At 43.6% G+C, this 27,564-nt stretch overlaps 1 protein-coding gene across 3 annotated transcripts; it reads left to right on the top strand.

Annotated features, from left to right (window-relative positions):
* Positions 1-27,434, top strand: LOC130356837 (arylsulfatase D-like). 3 transcript variants are annotated; one of them, XM_056558839.1, is made up of 11 exons: positions 1-52; positions 3,277-3,307; positions 5,818-5,952; positions 7,868-7,989; positions 12,176-12,298; positions 13,091-13,514; positions 21,809-21,945; positions 23,234-23,368; positions 23,927-24,089; positions 25,473-25,594; positions 26,942-27,434. In XM_056558839.1, exons 2-11 carry the CDS (start codon positions 3,285-3,287, stop codon positions 27,310-27,312), a joined length of 1,755 nt encoding a protein of 584 aa, XP_056414814.1. In that variant the 5' UTR covers positions 1-52; positions 3,277-3,284; the 3' UTR covers positions 27,313-27,434. The 3 variants fall into 3 exon arrangements, with proteins under 3 accessions (XP_056414814.1, XP_056414816.1, XP_056414815.1); XM_056558841.1 differs by lacking the exon at positions 1-52 and adding an exon at positions 381-399; XM_056558840.1 differs by lacking the exon at positions 1-52 and adding an exon at positions 2,146-2,315.
* Positions 27,435-27,564: the final 130 nt, after the last annotated feature.

The raw sequence follows: 27,564 nt of genomic DNA, 5'->3' as shown, positions 1-27,564 counted from the left end.
TAAAGCTGTAAGGAAGTCACATCCAGGAAGCAGCACAGGATCCAGCAGAAGTGTAAGTTCTATGCACGTTGTGTTACCATTGTAGTAGTATATAGTATTGTGTAAACCAGTGGTCTTCAACCTGCGGACCTCCAGATGCTGCAAAACTACAACTCCCAGCATGTCCGGACAGCCAACGGCTGTCCGGGCATGCTGGGAGTTGTAGTTTTGCAACATCTGGAGGTCCACAGGTTGAAGACCACTGGTGTAAACAAACCTGACCCATATTTTTAAAGGTTTGTCATTATTTCCATGTAGAATAAGGGTGTTCTTACACAGTTGTTCAATTTTTGTTCAGGTTTGGTAATGCAGTTTTGAGAATAAAAAGAACAGATGCCACTCGGTTTTGTTAAGTTTAAGGTGAATGTATTTTGTCGTAATTGTAGCATGTATTGAATCAGCTGCGAGCTGAACCGTTTAACTGAAAACTGCATTTTCGGTGCAATACTGCACAGTGTAAGAGCATGCCCCCTCTCATAGACTTGCATTGAGGGGGCGGGGCGTGATGTCATGAAGCGGGCGGGGCTATGATGTCACGAGCTCCCGGGGGCCGGTGTGTCCGACTTTTGCATGGGTTTGAAAAATCCACCTCACACTGCCTCCAGCGTTCGGAACAGTTTGTTCCAAATGCTGAGCAGCGGAGTACCCCTGTAAAGGGGTACTCCACCCCTATACATCTTATCCCCTATCCAAAGGATAGGGGATAAGATGTCTGATCATGGGGGACCTGCTAGGGGACCCCCGCAATATAGCACGCAGCACCCACCTGTTACTGCTCCGGAAGTGCTGGAGGGTCTGGCTCCCGACCACGGGGACGGAAGACCGTGACGTCACAACACCGCCCCGTGTGATGTCACACCCAGCCCCCTCAATGCAAGTCTATGGGAGGGGGCGTGACAGCGTCACTGAAGCAGGGAGAAACCAGAGTTTTTGAAGAAAGATGTGGATTGACTGCTTTAGCTTCCATGGACTTTACTTGTCGGTTGTTTTCATGTTATGGCTGACCTGTGTAGAGTGGTCCCTCAAGATACGATGGTAATTCGTTCCAAACGACCCATCGTTTGTCGAATCCATGGTATGTTGAGGGATCCGTGCAATGTAAAGTATAGGAAGCTGTACTCACCTGTCCCCGCCGCTCCGGACCAGGTCCTCACCGCTCCCGATGCTGTCCCAGGGGCTCCCGATGCTGTCCCGCTGCTCCGGTGTCTTCTTCGCGATCCTCCGGCTTCTTCCGCATCTTCTGCAGGGTCCGGGCCTCGCTTTCTGGTGACGTTATTGCGCTGCTGCGTCGGCGCGGTGTGCGCACTGACGTAATAACGACGCCGGAAAGCGAGGCCCGGACCGTGGAGAAGATGCGGAAGACGCCGGAGGATCGTGAAGTGGACCCGGAGCAGCGGGAATAGGTAAGCGAACCTGCCCGGGATGCTTAAACTGCTATCCGACAGCAGCTTAAGCATTTTGCGCTGTCGGATAGCAGTTAATGCGATGGCCCCGACATATAAAAGCATCGTATGTCGATGCTGACATCGACATGCGATTGCCTCTGAGAGGCCATCGTATGTCGATTTTATCATATGTCGGGGCCATCGCATGTCGGGGGGTTACTGTAGTTGTGTAAAGGATAAAACTAATTTTCTTATAAAGAGCTCCAAATCCCCTGCATTGCTGTATAGATAAAAAAATTATAATAATTATTATGGCTGCCTACAGGCACTACTAGATTGAGCTGTATATGGATGGATTTCGGGACTGGTAGATTGACAATTTTTACAGCAGCCGTTCCCAATCTTAATCTTTCAAGTACTTATCAGCTGCTGTATGCTCCAGAGGAAACATGAATTTATTTTCAGTTTGACCACAATGCTCTCTGCTCTGGACAGTTCAGACAGAAAATAAATTCAAAAAAGAAAAGAACTTCCTCTGGAGTATACAGCAACCGAAAAGTACTGGAAGGATTAAGATTCTTAAACAGAAGTAATTTACAAATCTGTTTAACTTTCTGGCACCAGTTGATTTGAAAATCAAAAGTTTTCCACCGAAGTACCCCTTTAAAAGTGTGATGTCCCACAGGGCTTGTGGTCTGGAGTCATCTGGCAACTGCCTGAATTTATGTGTTCATTTGATTGCTGTGATGTTCTGCATTGATTTGCACTGTTCTATAATGTTTTCTGCTACTTTATTCTGTTTGTAATGTTGAAATTGTTCTGTACCAGGAATGGCTGTGAGCAGTGAGGGGTTACCACACACAAATGCACACCGATGGACCCCTTTAGAGGGTAAGGAGAAGCTTGCACTGGTCCAGCCTCTCTATTAAGAGGAAGAAGAAATGTAGGGAGTTGAGATATAAACCTATCTACCTAGCGAGAGAAAATGTAGAGGCAGCGCTGGCCCAGATTTATCAAACTGTGTGAGAGAAAAAATAGAGACATTTTCCCACAACAACCAATTACAGCTCAGCTTTCACTTCACCAGAGCTCGTTAGCTGAGCTGTGATTGGTTGCTGTGGGAAAATCTCTCTATTTTTTCTCTCACATGGTTTGATAAACCTGGGCCAGCCTCTCTACTGAGAAGAGTGTAGGTTGAACAGGAACTAGCTTTCTTCAGCTATTCTAAGTACCTGAGCCATGACCTGAGTATTTTCCCACCTCTGAGCTTTACAGTGATTCATTAACTACCAACTGCAATAAGAAAGACAACAGGACTAGCAATATCAAGGGCTAAAGAAAAAGGACCAGCTTCTGGTCCCCTACAGACACTAACACTGTGGATTACCCTTCTCCAGCCAAAAGCCTCCCTTCTGTGGGACTGGCACTGCTGAACTCTGCTGAAGTAAAAGAGAATATGAGTTGTTTAAGTTTACTCCAACCACATAGGGCAATTCCAACATCAACCACAACACTACACAAGTACAATAGTACTGTCCCTTACAGTGCAACCCCCATTCTCAACAGCCTTAGTTCAAAGAGTGTAAGGAGTCCCCCCCTGTGGACGCCCCGGAGCCATAGCTACCAGGGAGCCACCAATGTGACTGGTGGGAGGAACACAAGCCTCAGTCTTCCTCCCTTGCACAATTTGCCTTCCTTATGGGCTGTGACGCTGAAAATGCTTAATTTTTAACTAAGACTTTACAGACCTAACATAGTAAGTGTCAGCATTCTGGAGTTTCACCAAATCAGCATAGAAATATCAGTTAGATAGACCTGTATCTATATTATGATGTATGTTTCTTTACTTCAGGGTAAGAAATGGATTTAACAAGAAGGCACGGGTAAGTAGCATTGAGCTGTTGTATGTAGAACATGCATTGTTTTTAAGGTTCTGTCTAATAACTCGTTCCAATTACTGCAGATAGAAAAGCAATGGTATAAATAGTAAATGGGATGCAAAGATAACATTTAGGTGATATTCACACAGTGGAATGTCCTCACGGAAAATCTCTGCGCGGACATTACACAGACAGTATAGCGCCGGCAGAACATGCCGGCACTAGGACCGCTCAAAAATGAACTATCTCATAGATGCAAATGTATTTCCTTTTGGAATCCACAAAAAAGAATAGACATGTCTATTCTTTATGCGGACACTGGAATGGGAAATTCTGCGGCAGAAACATCCAATGCAGAAATTCTGCCACGTGAACATGGCCTTAGGCCTTTTGGACATGACCTTAGGTGCTGCTTAAAGCGGTATTCCAGGCAAAAACTTTTTTTATATATATCAACTGGCTCCGGAAAGTTAAACAGATTTGTAAATTACTTCTATTAAAAAATCTTAATCCTTACAATAGTTATTAGCTCCTGAAGTTGAGTTGCTGTTTTCTGTCTAACTGCTTTCTGATATCTCACGTCCCGGGAGCTGTCCAGCTCCTATGAGGATATTCTCCCATCATGCAAGGGATATTCTCCCATCATGCACAGCTCCCGTGACGTGACATCATCATTGAGCAGTTAGACAGAAAACTTCAGAAGCTAATAACTATTGGAAGGATTAAGATTTTTTAATAGAAGTAATTTACAAATCTGTTTAACTTTCCGGAGCCAGTTGATATATATAAAAAAAACTTTTTGCCTGGAATACCCCTTTAACTTTAAACTGGTAACCTACGGTGAACAGAGGTTCTGATTCCCTATCCCCCCCATTTTTATCACTTTAGTTTACATACCACTCTGACCACTTGTGATTTTGGTAAACCGAATAACCATAGATCAGTTCAGCAAAACCCAGGGAGGGTGCAGCAATTCAGCAATTCCAACCCAAGCGGTGCACGCCCATTTAAAATTTAAGTTTTAATGGTGTACACTAAAAAAATACCCTCATAACATGAAACTTCCATAGGAAGCATTATAAAAGGGAACCAATAGTCCTTAACAATCTAGGTGTCTACAACTATAACAGCACAACTAACATAAATATGTCTGTATGGAGTAGTCCTCAATGTCCTGGATGCCGTGGATACACAGAAGAAAATACCTGGATTTTTGGTGCAGTCCACTAATCGAGGAATAGTTTGTATAAACACAAATCAGCTTTTATTTCATAGCCAGTACATGACACGTTTCAGGGTTTTAGAACCCCTTCCTCAGAGGATGGCATGAGTATTCACCCCATAATCTGAGGAAAGGGTGCTAAAGACCCTGAAATGCGTAACGTAATGTCTATGGAATAACTCTTTATCATCTATTGCCTTTACTTTCTAAGCTTTTAAAAGCAGGACAGGGAGTACAGGGTTGTTTTATACCTGGCAATTCTGGCATATTACCATATTTTTCACCATATAAGACGCTCCGGCACATAAGACGCACCCAATTTTAAAGGAGGAAAATCTAGAAAAAAAAGATTCTGAACTAAATACAATGTAAAGTATAGGACAGTGATCTTCAACCTGCGGACCTCCAGATGTTGCAAAACTACAACTACCAGCATGCCCGGACAGCTGTTGGCTGTCCGGGCATGCCAGGGTTGTAGTTTTGCAACATCTGGAGGTCCGCAGGTTGAAGACCACTGGTATAGGAGATAATACTCACGTGTCCCCGCCACTCCGGACCCGTCACCGCTGCCTTGTATATCGCACTCCATCGCTGTTGCCGCGTCCCCAGGGTGTCCCCGTCGCTCCGGAATGTCTCTGCTGCCCGGTATCCTCACTCTCCGTCGCCGGCATCACATCACTATGCTTGCCGCTCCTATTGGATGACGGGACGGAGTGCGCGATGACGTGATGACGATGAAGGAGAGCGCCAGCCATGCAGGGGATCCCGGCACGGAGCAGTCATTCGCCGATCGGACCGAGGAGGCAGGTAAGTCCCTCCCGGTGTCCTGTAAGCTGTTCGGGACACCGCGATTTCACCGCAGCGGTCCCGAACAGCCCGACTGAGCAGCCGGGTTTGTGTCATTTTCGCTTCAGACGTGACGGTCAGCTTTGATCGCCACGTCTGAAGGGTTAATGCAGGGCATCACTGCGATCAGTGATGTCCTGTATTAGCTGCGGGTCCCGGCCATTGATGGCCGCAGGGACCGCCGCGATAGGACAGGGTTTTAATGTGTATTTGCCGTATAAGACACACCAACTCCCCCTCCCCACTCCACCACCCCCCACACAGTTTTGGGGAAGAAAAGTGTGTCTTATACGGTGAAAAAATACGTTATATAAAAAGTGTAACCAGTTTGGCAATGGCCAGTGTAGATTGAAAGAGGTAATTGTGAATTCAGTAGTAGCATAAATTCTACCATGCACCTGTATATAGTAACATGAATTCTACCATGTGACTTTGTCTGTTTTAGGATTTTTCTAGTTATCTTACATTTAGCTGGTGACACACTTGGAATGGCATCAGACCGTAAACCCAACTTTGTTCTAATGATTGCTGATGATCTTGGCATTGGAGATATTGGATGTTATGGAAATGACACAATAAGGTACGTTCCAACTATAAAAGACTGAAGCAATATTATTGTGAGAAATGCTTATAACGTTCTAACCTGGTGACATTAAACACTAAGGAACACTAAGTAAGACGTTTTTTCTTGCTATATAAAGTGAATGCCCAACCATGATTGTTTTCTTGTTTTTTGTTTTGTTTTTTCAAAGCTGTGAAATCCTCAAGATACAAAACTAACTATATGCAGCTACCACTAGAGGGAGCTTTCTCCATACATTAAAACCAATATAAAAATAATGCAGGAAGCCTTAGGGTAGGGTCACACATGCCAAATGTTGCTGCGTATTTGCTGCTGTGTATATTTCTACCTATCTACCTATTTTCTACCAATTGGTAGCAAAATCAGCCACAGAAAATCTGCAGCAAAATACAGCATGTGTGCCCCTACCCTTAAAGTGAATCTGACAGCTGGTTCACCCTCACTAAACCGATTACACATGAATATAGTGTGGGTGAACCTGAGTAAAAGAATGTATTACTCACCTGGATCTGTGGTTCCATTGTAGACTTAGAACCTCCATTGCAAATATTCTACTTTACACAATGGAGGTGGGAGCCTTCCTCCCGCTCCGCTCTCTAAGCAGATGAAGCAGAGCGGGGACGTGGACTGTCAATTACACAGCAAGGGCATGATTACAGCACGGCTGAAGGAACTAGGTAGATCTCCTTTTTTCCTTTTTTTTGCTTTGCAAGTATAGCTCCCTGCCCAGGGGACTACTTACGGAGGTGGCGGGGAAGATTTACAAAATTCATATCCTCTCCATCCCTGAGGGCAGGAACGTCCCCCGGGGATGATGAGGATAAAGATTTTACTATATATAACGCATTCCCACACGTTATGTATATCGTAAAATCTGAAGTTTGGTTCCCTTTCCACGCTCTGGAGCTTCCGTATGCACACAGTCTGCGTTTATGATGACTGTGCTACTATTACTATGCGATGGTATTCAATGATGCCAAATTCATGCATTCCGATATTACAATAAAAATTTTATTTGTTTGTAGTGGCCCGGTACAGAAATTGCTCTCCTGTACCCTTTCTGTCCTGTGTGGTGGACTCTATTTCAGTGTCCCCTGAGTCCGCCTTCATTATGTGTATCCTAAATGGTTAACAGTGTCCTATGTTATTTATTGATTTGTCTTTCTAATGTTCATATGCCTTTAATGCCTTTAAATGTTGTTACCAAGTCCTGTGTAACCAGGGAAGGTGTCAGTGACCAGGTGACTTGTGGGTGACCTTCGGGAGTCCTCCAAATTGCTCCCTTATATACAAAGGGAGGAGCAGAGCAGTTTTAGACCTTGCTGAGGAGCAGTAGAGTCAAAACCTAAGAGTGTCTGGTGTCCTAAGGGAGACCTAGGCCTAAGCACGCAGCCACGCTTCAATCACCAAGTGCCCCTTCAGGTGAACGTCAAGGCCTGGTAACCAACCACAGGGATGAAGTCTAGTCAGTCATAGTCAAGTCAGTAAAGTCAGCGTGGGTCTGCACAATTTACTCCAAGTCCACTACAAGTCCCAGGGAGCTCGCAAGTCTCCTAAGTCACTGGTCATCTCCTTGAGCCTTACTGAGCTGTAAAGACTATAGCATATGTCTGCCTCAGGAATGCTGTCGTTGGTCCGTAACCTTGCATAGGAGTGATTATTTTTCCCATGCCTGGCCCAGGAACCAGGGGCCATACCTCAGGTGGGGTAGAGGATAACCACACCCTGGCATCACAAACACAAGGGGTTAATTCCGTCTGTCCCTAGGGAAATAACATCTACATCTACCCTTTTCATTGCACCCTCACCACATGTTCTTTTACATATACAGGATATTTCCTAGCGGGGGATTTTTTACATATTTTTTTTCAATATTACAGAACAAAAACTTACATATTTATTCTTTATAAAGGACGCCCAATATTGACAGACTCGCAAGTGATGGAGTGAAATTAACCCAGCACATTGCAGCAGCACCGCTATGTACACCAAGCAGGGCTGCTTTTATGACAGGACGGTATGCGCTAAGGTCTGGTAAGTAAATATCATATCCTCACAAATTATTTTAATGTTATTAAATGACCGAGCAAATAGAACAAGACACTCTGTAGGATCACATCCAATATTGTGTAGGAACCTGAACTTGTCTCTTTACTGAATCATTTGAATCATTTGTGTATCTAAGGGGAAAGGTTTGTATGCAGTGCTATGGAAGGACGCTGGTAACAAAGTATGAAGTCACAAACTCAGGCCTACAATATCAGACAATATCAGCATTGAAACATCTGACAAATGTAGCACTACAAAATGTGACACACTCAGCTCTGCAACATCTGACACACTCAGCTCTGCAACATCTGACACACTCAGCTCTGCAACATCTGACACACTCAGCTCTGCAACATCTGACACACTCAGCACTACAACATCTGACACACTCAGCACTAAAACATCTGACACACTCAGCACTACAAGTAAACATTTACCAAGACAATTTGAATGTAATGACGATTCTGTACAACCAGTGTAAGTTGACATAAGGACAATACCTTGAGTCCTACATTCCTTCTTGCCAAAACCAAAGACTAACAATATGCTGGATCACTATAGGTACGAAATAGTCTGACAGGTGTAGACTTCACGATATTATAGTGAGTGGATGTCGTAAAAAGAGGGACTCTTTATAACCCCCCCCCCCCCCCCCCAATAAGCCAAACTGCAAGGCCCCTTTCACACTGCCATTATGCCGTGTTGGAAAAGGTCCGTTAGGCACTTTTTTTTGTGCCTTCAGGGCACAAAGGGCAAAAACGGGTCCCGACAGGTCACATTTACTATTATAGGGTCCGTTGGGCACCTTTGTTTTTTGACGGGAGTAGCAAGAGAAAAAGACGAGGATTTATTTTCTCCCGCTATTCTCCTAATGTTCCCTGACGTCAGTCGCACTGCCGTGTCACAACTGCAGTGTGAAAGCAGCACTATGTAATTCCCACAGAATTCCACGCAGTGAACTTTAAAGTCAGGGTGAATGGGTCTTCCGTTTCACCCTGAGCAATTCCGCCACTGAAATTGTTCAGTGCAAAGAAGGAACATGGTGATGGCACTGGGCTGCGGGGTCCTACTGCCAAAGAATTTGGGTGGCAGCTGCCAGACTGAATTGCTGCTCGCTGAATTCTGCAAGCGGAGATTCAGCTTAAATTTCCCAGTGTGAACGTACCCTTACAGTGACCCTCACCCTGGTGGATGTCCCATATGTATACATGAATGGAAAAACATCTGCCATGTAATAATACAGGGAGAATTTCATTAAATCCTGTGTAGAGGAAGAGTGGTGCAGTTTCCCATAGCAACCGATCAAATGGCTTTTTTTTTTTTTTTTTTTTTAAAGCCCTCTGAAAAATGAAAGATGCAATCTGATTGGTTGCTATGGGCAACTGCACCACTCTTCCTCTGCACAGGTTTTCATAAATCTCTCTGACAAATTCTGGCCAGAAGTGGCTTTCCCTGGCAGTAACAACCTACGGCTGGAGGTTAGAAAACCTAGACCCTATTCAATGTGCATAGAGAGACTCTGGCTGTCCCTGGTCATCTGAATTGGGCATCTTCATTTCTCAGCTTGATTGTTTCTTTTTGTTGATAATACGGAAAATACTGAATAGTGATACAGAGTATAGTGCTCGGGTTTCTCCGGCAATTCTTTAGATAATGCATGGAGTGTGTGCCGACCCACCCATCCATACAGCAGTGGACCCCTGAGATCAGACCCTTATCCGATATCCTGTGGATAGTGTATACATTTTTAAGTTTTGGAATACCCCTTTAATGGAATTTGCCAATAAGGAAGGGTGGACCTCTTTTAAAGTCTTGTCATTTTCCCCCTTTCAAAATAAACAAGCTCAGCCTATATACATGATTATGTATAAATGTACATCCTGGTGCTGTGGTACCTAACACACCAGGACGTACATTTACGTCCTGAACATGACCGCGAGCATTGGACCGATGCTCGGGCCATGCGCGGCAGGGCCCGGCTGCTATCAGCAGCCAGGGACCCACCGGTAACGGCCCACATCAGAGATCGCGCTGATGTGTGCCATGAACCCCTCAGATGCTATAATCAATATAGGTCACAGCATCTGCGGCAGTGCAGTCACTAAAATAGATGATCACCTGCAGTGCTGCCACGGGGATCCAATCATCCATAATGGCGGATGGAGATCCCCTCACCTGCCTCCGTCCGTCTCCCGGGGTCTTCTGCTCTGGTCTGAAATCTGAGATCTGGTCTGAGATCGTGATGTCAAGATACTCCGTCCTCTGTATCGCCCATCATCAGCCATGGAGCGATCCTCACTCTGTGCAGCTGAGAAATGGGGGTGCTGCAGGAGATATCACAGGGGTCCCCAGCGGCGGGACGCCCGCGATCAAACATCTTATCCCCTATCCTTTGGACAGGAGATTAGATGTCTAGGGGCAGAGTACCCCTTTAAGTCCCAGATGGCAAAGCGGTACTTTTAACTCCTTACCGCCATCTTTGCTATAGAGCGGGAGCAGCTCCCAGCTAAGGCAGTGTTCCCCAACCAATGTACCTTACTGGAAGCAAATCCCCATAGCAAACCTCTCCTGCTCTGGAAAGTTCCTGACATGGACAGAGGTGTCAACAGAAAGCACTGTGATCAGGCAGAAAGGAAATTCAAACAGAAAAGAACTTCCTCTGGATTATACAGCAGCTGATAAGTACTGAAAGGATTAGGATTTTTTAATAGAAGTAATTTACAAATCTGTTTAACTTTCTGGCACCAGTTGATTTAAAAGTACCCTTTTAAGATTTAGCAAAACTACAATTCTCAGCATACCCAGATAGCGTTTGGCATGCTAGGAGTTATAGTTTTGCAACATCTGGAGGCACCCTGGTTGTGGAAACACTGACCTACTGACATAGCTGGCTACCTAAATTCTTATCTACATACTTGTCTGCCTAACTAACTACCTAAATACCTACATACATGGCTACCTAACTGCCTTGCTACATACCTATGTTGTAGTTTTGCAACAGCCACAGAGCTACAGAATTAGAAAAAATTGTGATGCAGATGTGGTAGGGAGGTGGGAGGTGAGGTCATGGTGTGGGTTATCTGTGTCATGCGAGCATCCTGAATGCTGCGGCAGGTGTGACTACAAGGGAGATAGTGGTGTGGCGCTTCGCTCCTTCACGGCGGCACCAAACAAAATATGACATCATTGGGGGCTTCCCCTGTACGCGGCACGCGAGTATCCAAGAACCACCGCTCTTAAAGCAGCGGTGGCAGTAATAAAAAGATTTTAAAAATGATCGGCAGCCTGAGACCCCGGACTATGTCAAGACAACCAGGGCTGAATGCAATTATTTTTGGTTTATCAACTGTGTCAGAAAGTTTAACAGATTTGTAAATTACTTCTATTTAAAAATCTTAACCCTTCCAGTACTTATCAGCTGCTGTATACTACAGAGGAAGTTCTTTTCATTTTGAATTTCTTTTCTGTCTGACCACAATGCTCACTGCTGACACCTCTGGACGGTTCTTAATGGGAGGGGTTAGGATTTTTAGATAGAAGTAATTTACAAATCTGTTTAACTTTCTAGGGCCAGTTGATTTAAAAACTAATTTTTTCCAGCAGAGTACCCCTTTAAAAGGGGTATTCCCGCCTTAGACATCTTATCCCCTATCCAAAGAATAGGAGATAAGATGACTGATCACAGGGGTCCCACCGCTGGGATCCCCGCAATCTCTGTGAAGCCCCCCGGCATTCTGTGACAGGCGCTACTCCCAAGACGTGACATCATGGCCACGCCCTCTTGTGACATTGCGCCACACCTCCTCCAATCATTTATCGGGAGCAGCGTTAAGCACAGAATGCTAGGGGCTGCATGGAGATCGTGGGGTCCCAGCAGCGGGACCCCTGTGATCAGACATCTTATCCCCTATGCTTTGGATAGGGGATACGATGTCTATGGTCGGAATACCCCTTTAAAAGAGAAGATGTTATAAAGATGATATACTGTATCTATAAAGCTAACTGTGAAGGTTATAAAGCTGGGGTCTAGCTATATTTTTCTATTCCTGAATATTCCCTTATGTTATTCCTTGTATGTGTCACAATATACGTTTCTATAGGAGTTATCTGCACTTTGTGCTATTTCTTACATGAGACATAAAGTGAGTTGTAACCAGAGTTGTTATATTAGGTATGGATTCGTGTGGAGGAGATCGTGTTATAAAGTGGCTTGGTGCACCTGGTGGACTCCCCCCTAATGAAACTACATTCGCCTCAATTCTGCAGAAACAAGGCTATTCTACTGGATTTATAGGTAACGTTTTAGGCTGTCCTACCTTTTCTATACAGTCAAAACTCTCATTCTGATTCCCTCATTTCTTTGGTTTCCCACTTATTTCTGCTAGTGCCATAGACTGTAAAGGGAGTGACAGGGGCTTAGTCACAAACCTCTTAGCAACAGTCTTGTGGCTAGGAGGATCAGTGAACCTGGATCCTACATTCTGGTGATTATTACCTATCCATTGAATCTAAGGAGAAAAGTCCATTAAAGGGGTTTTCAGACCCTAGACATTTTATCCCCTATCCAAAGGTTGAGGGATAAGATGTCTGATCGTGGGGTTCCCACCACTGGGGACCCTCGCAATCTCGGCTGCGGCACCCCAGACATCCAGTGCACGGAGCAAACTTCGCTCTGTGCCGGATGACGACTGATGATGCAGGGTGGGGGCTCTTAACGTCACGGTCACACCCCGCTTGTGACATCACAACCGTTTCCCGCTCGTGACGTCACGGCCATGCCCCCTCAATGCAAGTCTATGGGAGGGGGCGTGATGGCCCGCGTCACGCCCCCTCCCATAGACTTGCATTGAGGGGGCATGGCCGTGACGTCACGAGCAGGGCACAGCCGTGACGTCATGAGCCTCTGGCGCTGCACCCGACGCTCTAAACGAACACCGGGTGCAGCAGGAACTGCTGGGACCCCCGCGATCGGACAGCTTATCCCCTTTCCTTTGGATGGGGATATGATGTCTAGGGGTAGAGTACTTCTTTAATACTTTGGAACAAGGTTATTTTTACTGAATTGTCTCATTTTCTCTGACCTTAGGCAAATGGCATCTTGGGTTGAATTGTGAGTCCCTCAATGATTTTTGCCACCATCCTCTTAGCCACGGCTTTGATTATTTCTATGGGGCACCATTTACTCTCATCAACGAGTGTCAGCCTGGAGGGTTACTGGAAATGGATGTCGCTTATCGAGCACAACTTACCCTTCTAACTCAGCTCATGGCTTTGGCGGTGATGACACTAGCGATTGTCAGATACAGTAATATGCTCACCATCCACCGGAATGTCATTGTCTACAGTGCTCTGTTTACCATTTTATTTTTCATCACGTGGTACTTAAAATATGGATTTCTACAGTATTGGAACTGTATAATTATGAGAAATCATGAAATCATTGAGCAACCAATGAAAGTGGAAAGAACTGCATCGCAGATGGTGAGGGAGGTGCAACAATTCATTAACAGGTATGTTGATTTAATAGTGCAATAAAATAGTCGACCTGTATGAGTATTGAGAGACACTTATTGTCTTTGTTTTGAATTCATTTTTTTTGCTTTGGTTTTGGTTTTGCTTACATGCAACATATTTATCGTAATATCACACGGGGATTGATAAATTTGGTGCACGTTAGAAAAAAAAAAACAATAATTTTCTTTAGAACACTACTTTGTTTTATTCCTTTTCTGTGAATTTTTAACCTGTTACACAAAAAATAGGTGATTTCTTAAAACTGCTATTCACAGCCAGTTTTGTATGCCAGTTCTTGGCTGGTGGAGATTTGTGATCGATTGTAGGTTTAAATGAGGTACTCCACCCCTAGACATCTTATCCCCTATCCCTCCCATAGACTTGCATTGAGTAGGCGTGGTGTGAAGTCACAAGGGGGCGGGGCCGTGATATCATGATACTCCGGCCCCTGTATCGCCCGTCATCAGGCACGGAGCGAAGTTTGTTCCGTGCAGCAGATGACGTAGGGTGCTGCAGGAGAGATCGCGGGTGTTCCCAGCAGTAGTGTTGAGCGGCATAGGCCATATTCGAATCCGCGATATTTTGCGAATATATGGACAAATATTCATCATATATTCACAAAATTCACATATTCGTAATATTCGCGTTTTATTTTCGCACATACGAAAATTCGCATATGCAAATTTTCACATATGCGAAAATTCGTACACCAGTCTCACACAGTAGTATTAGAGCCTTCTTTACACCACACAAGCTGGAAGCAGAGAGGGATGATCACTGTGATGTGTACTGTGAAAAAAATAAATAAATAAACGAATATTCGTAATTGCGAATATATAGTGCTATATTCGCGAATATTCGCGAATTCGCGATTATGCGATATTCTTGAATAAAATTTGCATTGCGAATATTCGCGAGCAACACTACCCAGCAGCGGGACCCCCGCAATCAGACGGGATCAGATCCAAATGATAGGGGATAAGATGTCTAGGGGCAGATTACCCCTTTAAAAGATTCATCCAGAAGGGCGCATGCACGCAGCTTGCTGAACAGGACGTGTTCTATGTGAGCTCCGCGCCACCCGCTACAAAGCACCTATATTAGCGCTGACCCGTCAGCTCCCGTGAGAAGAAAACCACTTCCCAAGATGGCGGATAAGACAAAGACAGATAAAAACCGTGTTCCAGGAACAAATTGTTCCATATCTCAGACTTTACATGAAGTCTTTGGGTCCGGCGCGAAATCCAAAATGGCGCCGACAACCTCTCGCGCTTCAAGCCCGACTCTCCTTGAGGAAGCTGATATAGCTGACGAGCCGACCCTAATACAATTGCCAACGGATCCTATGAACCCTGCAGAACTCTACAAGTCCATACAACAGATGTTTAAAGCTGAACTTTCTCAAGCGGTGACTGACTTCACCAAGCAGGTGAGTGACTTAGGCCAGAGAGTCTCAGACCTGGAGCTGAGGTCTGATGATCTAGCGGTAGCCATAGAAACTGACAGACAAGCCATAATTGAACACACTGACCACATGAATCTTATTGAACTAAAGTTGGAGGACCTTGAAAACAGGTCTAGGAGGGCAAATATTAGAATCTGGGGACTACCGTAGACGGTCACTGACCTTCCCACCATGGCCCTTTCTCTATTCGGATCCCTGCTGCCACAGGTTGATCCAACACAATTTAGAATGGACCGCATTCACAGAGCTTTAGTGCGACCAAAAAACCCTGAGGTCCCGAGGGATGTGGTTCTTAGACTGCATTATCCGGAGATGAGAGATCGCATCCTCCAGACTGCCAGAAATGTTTCCCTGCTACCGGGCTTACCTCAGTCTGTGCATCTATATGCGGACCTGGCTTCCTCCACCCTTGAACGCAGAAGACTCATGCGACCTGTTACACTGGCCCTACAAAAGGCGCAAGTGCGATATTGCTGGGGATTCCCTTTCAGCTTGCAGTTTCAATTGCGTTCTAAGAATTACATAGTTCGCACACCTACCGAAGCATTGGGAATACTTCAGCGTGAGAAAATACCCTATGATGAAAACGAAGCTCCACTGGCCCATCAGCCTAAAATGAAGAGAGTCTGGCAGCGTATTGACTCGCCATATAAATGACAACATTCACAGGCTCGTCACCCTGATTGACGTTACATCCTGCAGGATTTTACATGCTGGATTTAGTGATGTTTCATATCCTCATGGAGATTTGACTACATTTTTGTTGTCTACCTATGTGTATTTGGACACTGTTCGGATATAAAATACCTGAATTTCGTGCTGGACTTAACCGACAAATTAAAGGAAGGGCATAATATCATGACTTCTCACCTCGCCTTCTTTTCCTACTAATTATTCTCCCCCTTTTTACCTTCTTCTTTACATTAATCCTGCTCCCTCTTTTCCCACCTCTTCTATATCCTCGGCTTACTTACCTATATACTCTCAGATGTTGCCTTATGATGTTATGACAGATGGTTAATTTTTTTGGATTTGTTTTCTGAATCTGATAAGATGGCTTTCTTTGTACTTTTTGTGGTGCTAGGCGGGATGGATTAACATGTTGCCTCACTTTCCGAGGTTTTGCTGGGAGCTGGGGTCATGAGTGGCGATGAGTTCCCTGCTCCCACCGGCCTTGGACTCCTTGATTTTGTATTAGTTGTTTTACTCAAGTTCATTGCAGTTTTACTTACCATTATTTGTTTAACTATACCTCCTCCTTGTCCCCATCCTAATGTGTATCTCCTGTGGTATTGTTCAAATGTACGCTCCAATCATATCTTATTACTGTTTTCCTTATGTCCAGTGCTGTTGTTCTTCCATCACTTTGTATTATCCTTCCCCAATGTGTCGTGTCCTGTCCCATAATGTGAGGGGATTTAATACCCCCTTGAAGAGGAAAAAAGCATTTAAAGATTACCTTAAACATAACCCAGATATTATTGCATTGCAGGAATCTCACTTTACTCCGCAATCCTAACCTAAATTCTTTGACTCCAGATTAAATAGATACTTTATGGCTTCCTACACCAACAAAACCCGAGGAGGGGTAATTCTTCTTAAAAATGAGTTCCCCCTTTCTGTCCAGGACTCCCATGTTGATCCTGATGGGCGTTACCTTATTTTGGAGGGCCTTCACATTCACTCTAAAATATGTATCATCAACACATATGCACCTAATGATGATCCACTGACATTTTTTACCCTTATTGCTGCCAAACTACAAACCCTTTCTTATGATAAACTGATATGGTGTGGAGACTTCAACATGGTCTTTAACAGAGTTCTGGACAGATCGAGCACCACTTTATTTAGACGCTCGGGCACTCAACATAGGCTTTTACTTAAAACATTTCTTGATAATGAGCTTGCGGACACGTGGAGGGAACACAATTTAACTCAGAGAGGCTACACTTATTTTTCCCCAGCTCATGGACTTTACACCAGAATTGACTGGATCCTCACTAACTCGACCACTTTATCTCATCTCCTCTATGCCCGACATATTCCATGTGTGTGGTCTGATCACGAAATAGTTTTTGCATGTTTCCAATTTGGAAATAGATGTGATGCTCCATTTACACGGCGACTCAATGAATCGATTCTATGTCGTCCACACATACGTAACCAGATAGAAACAGACCTTTCAGACTTTTTGTACCACCAACTGTACTGCCAAATCAGATGTGGGCTGGGTTTGGATGGCCCATAAGGCCTTTATTAGAGGTAGACTTATAGCTGTTGCTTCACGACTGAAAAAAAGATCGCAATAAGATACAGGCCACTCTTGAAAATAAATTAGCCAGATTAACCATAGCACATCAGAACAACCCTACTCCGTATCTCCTACAAGCTTTACGGACTACTAGGTTACACTTGGACGAGGTGCTTAAGGAACATACGGAGAAGGCTTTAAAATGGACCCAGGCTACATATTATAAATGGCCAAACAAACTGGACCGTCTTCTGGCGTCCATGCTTAGACAGAGGCAAAGACAAAATAGAATAGACCGTATACAGATTAAACCTGGTGTTCCCACCTCCGACCCATCACGAATTTATGAGGTTTTTCATAATTTTTATTCCTCACTATATAAAGAAAATGCCACACCCCCTTCTGCTCCCACTATTAATACTTTTCTTCGCTCTCTCTCTCTTCCTTCAATTTATTCTAATACTAGAGATGCTCTTAATGCCCCCATCTCATCTGAAGAGGTCTCTGCAACAATCTCAGATTTAAAACTTGGTAAGATTTAAAACTTACAAGAAGTTTGAATCCATATTAGTTCCACACATTGTTAATTTTTGTAATAAATTACTGACAGGATCCCCAATGCCCCCTGAATTTTTGATGGCCTCCATAGTTGTTATCCCCAAACCCCAGAAAGATCCTCTTATCCCGTCTAACTACCGTCCAATCTCATTGATTAACTTAGATACAAAAATATTTACATCCCTTCTGGCCAAGAGATTAAATGTTATACTCCCTGATATTGTTCATAACGACCAAGTGGGATTTATTAGAGGTAGACAGGCCCCAGATAATATCTGTAAAGTCCTTAACATAGTCAACTGGGCCTCCTCCACCTCCACTCCTGTTACGTTAGTAGGGCTTGATATCGAAAAAGCCTTCGATACAGTATCATGGCCCTATTTATTTGGTGTTTTGCAGGCTATGGGTTTTTCAGGTCCATTTGTTGATGCATTTTGCGTGATCTATTCTGGTCCTCAAGCCTACCTCAAACTTCCATCCCCCTCACCTTCTCCAATTCAGATTGGACGGGGAACTCACCAGGGGTGCCCCTTATCACCAGCACTATTTGCTTTAGCCATGGAACCCCTGGCGACGCTTCTTCAAAGCAATCCAGATATAGCAGGCGTCCACATTGGGGAATCAAAATATAAGGTGAACTTTTTGCCGATGATTTTTTACTTACCATTACTAAGCCGCTTATCTCCCTGCCCAATCTTTTTGTACTACTTGATAAGTTCTCTACAATATCGGGGTTTGTCGTGAATAGATCTAAATCTGAGATTTTGCATTGCCAAACTTCTAAATCTGTATCTGACCTCATTTCCCTCAACTTTAATCTGAAATCTCCTTCCTCTTTTCTTTCTTACTTAGGTGTCTCTATCCTTACATCCCTCAGTGAAATCTAAAAGGTAAACTATATACCCCTCTTTAAAGCTATTAGAGTGGATTTAAAAAATTGGAATCTTCCACATATCTCATGGATGGGGTGGATCCACTCAGTAAAAATGGTGATACTCCCGAAAATATTATACTTATTTTGCACACTGCCTGTCCCAATTAGGGTGGCTGATATTAGAAAACTACAATCTGCGATTTTCAAATTTATATGGCGAGGTAATCATCCAAGAATACCTAAATCGATCATGTATTATCACAAGAGGATGGGGGGATTGTCAACACCTAACCTTCTCCTTTACTACCGGGCGGCTAGATTAGCCCAACTCCTTCTCTGTAATGCACCGAACTCCTATCCTAGATGGGTAACATTGGAAAATGATCTACTTTCTCCTTACTCACTCCGTGCACTGATGTGTGTTACAAAACTGGTGGCTCCTTATATTAAGACTAGGGCTACTATATCTTTGTATTCTATTTTGATGTGGCGATCTGTACGATTTAAGTCCCATTTACAATCTCCTATCTCTCCTGCTATGCCTATTCTGCACAACCCAATGTTCCCTCTGGGTGTCAAAGGCTCAAATTTTTCATGGTGGTATAGGAACAACTTACTTACATTGAACAACTTTCTAGTGACGAACAAATTAATTAGTAAAGACGTCATACCACAACCCACCTTTAGCGGAATCCTTTAAGATCTCTCAGGTATTTTCTTTTCTCACCTCTCTGTTATCAAAAGAAACTATGGTAGAACCATCCTTGTTTGAGAAGTTAGCCTTATACTCCCCATTACAGCCAGGTTCTCTCTCTATAATCTATTCCTCCACCTGATACTAAACTTAAATTTATGTCCCAGTGGGAAGAGTACCTCCAGATAGATCTCTCATTAACCCAATGGCACGACTACTGTACTCAGCTCAGTAGGCAGGTATCTTTGGCAGAAACCGCTCTAAAGATTTTGCATAGAATATATTTAGTTCCTGCCAGACTAAATGCTGTCTATCCCTCAGTATCTCCACTATGTTTTAGAGGTTGAGATGTGGAGGGATCGATGCTGCATACATGGTGGACTTGTTCTAAGGTTAAATCTTTCTGGAGAGATATTATGTCACTCATCAAGTCTGTTACAGGTAAACAACGCTCACTTGATCCAGCTACCTGTTTGCTGAGTCTTAAACCTACGGGAATATCTTATGCCTGCTTTAAATTGATTCAATTCATCTTGTTAGCATCCAGGATTCATGTAGCATCTAAATGGCGCTCTCCAGATCTCTCAGTTAGTACTGTAATTACTCTTATTAATTCCATAATGGTTTCTGAAAAACTAAATGCAATCCGAGCTGACTCGATGGAACTATTTACCAAAATTTGGGACCCATGGATCTCCTCTTCTCACGCTCCGGACATATCCTATTACTTATCTTTATAAAAGATTTTTGGGACACATTTAAATTTATTATTATATGACAGCGCTCTCTAAATATCTACTATATTACTGATGATGCCAATTTCTCAGCAAACTATAGTTCACTTGACATTATATCATTTCTGATATCCATACACATACCTAACCCTTCCCCCCACCCCTCGTACTTCTACCCATTAAGACTTTGTGTGTCTGTTATTTTACTATGCTTTCTCATTGAGCATTGTTTGCTTTTTGTTACACTTGATTCTACTCTACGAATATGCTTTATTGCATTGATGTATGTACTCTTGAGTTTTTCAATACATTTCTCATTTTGACATTAAAAGATTCATCCAATAGCACTCTTTTGATATTATAGATGTACAGTACACTGCATAAGTAATATATTTCTAAATAATCATTGTTAAAGTTCTTAGAAGGAAGACAAATTTGTAGTCCATTTACCCCTTGGTGACAGCAGATATATATATATATATATATATATACCACCAAGAGATTAGCGCAATCTGCCGTACATGTACATCACCCAGATTGCTCAGGAGCTCTGATCCATTCTTCAACTTTTAGCGGTACATTATGCTCTGCTGCAATAGCCAGGATCTGATATAATTCCATCCCTTTTCATTTAACAACTTAGATGCTGCAGTCAACAGTGCTTTTAGTATGGTGGCCCAGTACGGGAACGTGTATCCCTGTACATTTCTCCTGCCCTGTCAGGCATAGTCCCTCCATGTCCCCAGGGCCCCCTTTACAGTATAACCCCTATTGTATATATGTTTGTATTACTAGTGTACTGTTGCTTTAAATATTATACCATGTGCTTGTTACCCAGGAGGCACTATTGACCCTCAAGTGACCTCTGGGCTGTTTGTTAGACACCCCTATAAAAACCAGGGGTGGAGCTACAATCTCTCTCTTCCAGCATTCTTTCTCCTGCTGAGGTCCAGTGCAGTCTTCTCAGTGTGTGTCCAGAGCATTGGAGGCCTCAAGCCTAAAGTCTGCAGCCACAATGTCAGCTCATTCATCTAAATTTCAATTGTCAAGTCAGTCAAGTCAAGTCTTCTATATAGTCACCGTGGCCTGCACTAAAGTGTCTCTACGTACTGCAAGTCCCAGCAAGCCTACGAGGTCCTCCTGTGTCACTGGTCGCCTCCTTGGGATATTGGCTGTACTGCATAGACTGTATCACCTGTCTACCCTCAGTAAAGCTACCGTTGTCCGTAACTTGGTGTCGGTGTCTTCATTGCCCCGTGCCTAGCCCAGGATCCAGCGGTATACCTTCAGGTGTTTAAGGCTAAACCACGCCTTGGTGACATGACAAGAAGGGGTTAAGAACATCTGCCCCCCAGGGTTACAACATCTGGCCTGCATTGCACCCTGCTATACCACAGTAGTATCTAAGCTGGTTAACAGAGGGAGGACCCAAAGAGGACTTTAGAAGGCTCCTGGCTGCTAAAGCAACTTCAGGATTGTGTTGTGTGGGTGAGATCAGAACCCTTACAGTACCAGCAAGTATTAAATAACCACCTAGATGCCCCCATTGCTGAGGACTGTGGCATGTATGGGCATTAGAGTGATTTTTTTAGTCACTAATGGTGAGAGTCTGCTGCTGATAACAGCCGGCACCCACTCTGCACTAAGCATACAAAATCTACATTTTTAGATTCTGCAATTAAAATTTCACATTTTTTTTCTTTATTTTAAGAAATACGAAAGCCCCTTTTCTGCTCATCGTTTCATTTCTCCATGTTCACACCCCACTTGTTACCACAAAAGCATTTACTGGAAAAAGCAAGCATGGGCTTTATGGGGATAATGTTGAAGAAATGGACTTCATGGTAGGTAAGTCATTGATACAATAGGGCGGATTTAGCATTCTAAAGGCCCCAGGATGCCCCTTAATTTGGATGCATCTCTATGGCAGCATCTCTATGGCTTTGTGCCGCTCCATGGGGTTTCCATACAGCATATGACTGAACATACCAAAACTTTTTTACCAGATTTTATGAATGTGTTACAATCCAATGTACAGTATGAAGCCTTAGCAAATAGGTCTCCTTTGTAGACGTGTACTATATACCGTATTTTTCGCCGTATAAGACGCACTTTTTCTTCCCCAAAACTGGGGAGGAAAAGTTGGTGCGTCTTATACGGCAAATACCGCGGCGGTCCCTGCGACCCGGGACCCACGGCTAATACAGGACATCACCGATCGCAGTTATGCCCTGTATTAACCCTTCAGACACGGCGATCAAAGCTGACCGCCGCATCTGGAGCAAAAGTGACACTAATCCGGCTGCTCAGTCGGGCTGTTCAGGACCGCTGGTGAAATTGCGGCGTCCTGAACAGCTTACAGGACACCGGGAGGGACCTTACCTGCCTCCTCGGTGTCTGCTCCGTGCCGGGATCCCCTGCATGGCCGGCGCTCTCCTTCGTCGTCATCACGTCATCAGGCACGCCGTCCCATCATCCAATAGGAGCGGCGTGCGTAGCGACGTGATGGCATCCAGGGCAGCGGTGACGAGCGGTGACGGGTCCGGAGCGGCAGGGACACGTGAGTATAACTTCCTATACCAGTGGTCTTCAACCTGCGGACCTCCAGATGTTGCAAAACTACAACTCCTGGCGGTCCGGGCATGCTGGGAGTTGTAGTTTTGCCACATCTGGAGGTCCGCAGGTTGAAGATCACTGTCCTATACTTTACATTGTATTTGGTGCAGAATCTTTTTTTTCTAGATTTTTACCCTTTAAAATTGGGTTCGTCTTATGTGCCGGAGCGTCTTATATGGCGAAAAATACGGTAGCTCTTTAACAAAATCATAAGCATGAGGCCTATGTCAGGATTGTTTTTGTGGTCTGAATGTATTTATACTATGCTATTTCACACACAAAAATTGTGGCCTCTCATACTTGAAGGAGCCGATGGATATGTTTAACATATCCTGGGAGAGTTACAGATACATACAATGTACATAGGTCCAAAACGACATGTGAACAGGCCCTAAAATGGGCTGAACACTGTTCCAGATGTACAGTATGCCATTTGTTACAATTGGTTACCATGCGTAGTATGTGATTCCTCTATGGCCGCTGTTAGGTAAAGAATTTCCCTAATTTTTTTCTTTTGCAGGTTCAGTAGTGAATGCTATTGATAATAATGGATTAAAGAACAACACAATCATCTATTTTGCCTCTGACCATGGAGGACATTTAGAGGTTAAAGATGGGAAATTCCAAATCGGAGGATGGAATGGGATGTATAGAGGTGAGACAATATGATAAAATATATGCAATATATGTATTAATAAATGCCATAGGGATATTTTGGAAGTTTTAATTGGTGCTGGTATAGGAGATAAAGGGCCAGAAGAACTAAGTGAGTACGGAATGACTCTTCCCAGAAAGCTGAGCAGATCTGTGCAAGTCAAACTCACATTGCGTATCCCCAGCCTCTCCTGTTCCGACGCTTCTCTGGTGTTGTTGGTTTCTGTACTCTCTGGTCTTTCTCAACACATTTATGTGACCCCTGTGGCAAGTGATTGGCTTAGTGGTCACATGTCCATGTCTAGAGGGACCAAGGTTTCCAAGGCCAATGGTGGACTTGGAAAGTGTCAAAACGGTATCAACAGCAGATCGGCCGTAAATCTTATGCTTATAAGGAGTTGTTTGAAGGGCATTTACAGTATATTTTCATGGGGGTTTTACTTCCTTTGGCTCAACACTATAGGGTACTAGGTGGAACACTATAGGGTCGTAGGCTGAACTGGATGGACATGTCTTTTTCAGCCTTACAAACTATGTAACTATTATGTGTAAATCCCAGGTGGAAAAGGTATGGCCGGCTGGGAAGGTGGTATCCGAGTTCCAGGGATATTCCGGTGGCCGGGCATCATTCCTTCTAATGAGATCATTGAAGAACCCACAAGTCTAATGGATATCTATCCAACGGTGGTCTACTTGGGTGGTGGTGATTTGCCCAAAGACAGGTTTGTGTTACAAGGTTTTTTCCCCTGCTGCATTCTTAAAGGGGTACTCCGGTGAAAACCTTTTTTCTTTTAAATCAACTGTTGCCAGAAAGTTAAACATATTTGTAAATTACTTCTATTAAAAAAATCTTAATCCTTCCAGTACTTATTAGCTGCTGAATGCTACAGAGGAAGTTCCTTTCTTTTTGGAACACTGATGACATCACGAGCACAGATGTATGCTAAGGGCAGCATGGTGGCTCAGTGGTTAGCACTGCTGCCTTGCAGTGCTGGGGACTTGGGTTCAAATCCCATTAAGGACAACAATAAATAAATACAGACTTATTATTATAACATCAGCAGAGAGCACTGTGCTCGTGATGTCATCAGAGAGCATTCCAAAAAGAAAATAATTTCCTCTGTAGTATTCAGCAGCTAATAAGTACAGGAAGGATTAAGATTTTTTAATAGAAGTAATTTAAAAATCTGTTTAACTTTCCGGAGCCAGTTGATTTAAAAGAAAAAAGGTTTTCACTGGAGTACCCCTTTAACTTCTAATAAGCTTTCATAATAACCTCAGTGGTATTAAAAAATGTTAAGGCTAGGCTGCAGGGAGCAAAACAGGGTAACAACTCAGTGGTAGCTTATTTAAGCTAAATGACTCCACTACTTTAGTGGGGAAACCCCTTTTAGGGTACATTCAGATGAGCAGATCCACAAAGTATTTTACGCTGCGGGTCCGCCGCTACAGGGTATTTTTTTATGTGCCTGCTCAGAGTGGCAATACGTCGTTATGAGCAGAAACACTGATATGCGAGTCGCCGCGCACATGCGCAGTATACTCGCACATCGTGGATGCTCTTGGCCTAGCTCAGGGAGCAGGGGGAGCCGCTGCAATCTGTACAGGATCTGTTGCATATTTTTTATGCATATTTTGTGCAGCTGATTTTGCTACCCATTAACTTCTATGGGTAGGTAGCGAAATTAGCTGCAGAAAATATGCAGCAAAAATATGCAGCAGATCCTGTACGTGTGAACATACTCTTAGGGCCTACGATATCATGCACATATTTGATGTGCAGGATTTAAAGCTGCAAATTCTATGCTGCAGATTTCTTTGTAAATGAAATGACTAAACACAGCATCAAATCAGCAGCATCAAATATCCGCAGGATACTGTACATATGAATAGACCCTAAAAGTCCATCTTCACAACCAATGTTTCTCCATTGTGCATTGGAAATAAAATATGAAGCATCAAGTCATGATGAAATAATCAAATTTCCTATTTGCATCTCCAATCAAAATTAGGCTGTATGAATGGAAGTGGGAATTTGGAGCACAAAATTTTAGTAAAGTAAAATTAAAGCAACAATCTATAGCTACTTTTTTCTCTTGCCTTAGAATAATTGATGGAAGGAACCTAATGCCTCTACTCACAAAGAGCACTCGTCACTCTGAACATGAGTTTCTGTTCCATTACTGTGGAATTCATCTACACGCAGTCCGTTGGCATGAAAAAGAGAGTAAGTTTGTTTCAGGATTATTTTAATATGCGCTTGAATCCATGTTATGGCTTTACCATTCTTAAAGGGGTACTCCACTGGTCATCATGCGGAAGTAAATGTTCCGAATGCTGTTTTTGAGCATTTTCATACCCTTGAAAAAAACAAAAAAAACATGTTAGTGCTGCTGAACTCTTGTGAGAAAGAACAACCTCCCAGTGTTAAAGGGGCCACGCCTCCTCAATGCAAGTCTATGGGAGGGGGAGTGACGGCCGTGACATCCAGTGCAGTACCCCTTTAACACTGGGAGGTTGTTCTTTCTCACAAGAGTTCAGCAGCAATAACATGTTTTTTTCAAGGGTATGAAAATGCTCTAAATCAATGTAGTCTGTCCCAGTAATGGATCTGTTTGGTTTTTGTTCAGATGTGGCCGGATGTGACATCCAGCGCCACGCCATTTTATGTTAGGGACATTAGAGGTTCGCTACACACAGGTGACCATGACGTAACTAGCAGGCTTGCACTTTATGATTTAACGTATCGTTTTTTATATATATTTGGCTGCAAGACTTGACTTGAGGCCTACAATGCTCGGGACACACACTCTGAGACGTCTTGACTGGACTGAACCTCAGGAACAAGAGCATGAGGCTAGCTCCACCCAGGGCTTATATGGGGAGACTAGCAGGGAGCCCATAGGTCACCTTTGGGGTCAGCTGGTCACTAGCACCTCCTGGGTAACAATCACATGGTAAAATTTATTAAAGCTACAATACACAATAAAATATACAACTTATATACCTGGGAGATACAACTGCAGGGGGCCCTGGGGACACGGAGGGACGCTGCCTGACAGGGCGGGAAGGTATGGGGAAAAACCATCCTGTAGTGGGCCACCACAATATGGTAGAGCACGGAGACATATAGGTTTCTTATGGCATCCTGTGGAACATTTGCCCTTAGATGTTGCATCTGACTGTGTAGATCCTGAACACTTGTAGGTTGCCGGAGATTGCTCACGTGCCATAGCCTGGAATGCCTCCTTGCTCGCTCTAACCTTCCAGTTTACCTTTAATTGAATTACAAGGCTCTGAACATTAATTAAGATGGGGCTGGGATGTAGGGATGAGAGAGGAGGCATGCCAGGGTGTGGCATTTGAGCACCTTGGCCCCACCTCCTTGACACTTCTATGAAAAATTAAAAAAAACAACCACCATCAGCCCCAGGAAAGGTACACTTTGCTTTTATACCCTAACAGCTAACCAAAAGTGTATGCAGCTCTGAACAGAAAATACAGCTGACAGATTTCCTTTAAAATGACAATTATATAGACAATTACATTTTACATTTCAATGTTGTGTTCCTAGGTGGCGCTATTTGGAAAGCTCACTTTGTGACTCCAGTCTTTTCCCCAGAAGATGCAGTGGGTTGTTATAATATTTTAATTTGTGCCTGTGAAGGAGACAATGTTCTTCACCATGATCCTCCATTGTTATTTGAATTATCAGCTGATCCTTCAGAATCCAACCCTCTTGACCCCTATGTAGACCCACAATATATGATTGTACTGGACAGAATAAACATGGCGGTGACAGAACATCAGAAAACTATCGGTGTGGTGCCTCTACAGTTCTCATTCCTCAATAATCTTTGGCGACCCTGGTTACAGCCATGCTGCGGGACATTTCCATTCTGTTGGTGCGATAAGGAAGACAGCAATGTATCAGGAATTCTCTGATGACTTCTGCACCCAAATTTGGAGATCTTGTGTGGAAATCTTTGAAATACTCTCTTGGTTTTATTACATGACATAGATTTTTAAGCAGTTGGCTGGATATATTACTAATTAAATGTTTTTTTAACTATTGATTTAATTTGCATTCATTTCCTTATAAATCACCTTCTATTATAATGTCTAAATATCTCGATTGTAAACTATCCCCTTTTATATCGGACTATAAAACAAGTAATAATCATGCAATTGCCTTTG

The sequence above is a fragment of the Hyla sarda genome, chromosome 2 (assembly GCF_029499605.1).
Source record: "Hyla sarda isolate aHylSar1 chromosome 2, aHylSar1.hap1, whole genome shotgun sequence".
Lineage (NCBI taxonomy): Eukaryota > Metazoa > Chordata > Amphibia > Anura > Hylidae > Hyla > Hyla sarda.
This window is presented reverse-complemented; position numbering and strand designations above follow the sequence as displayed.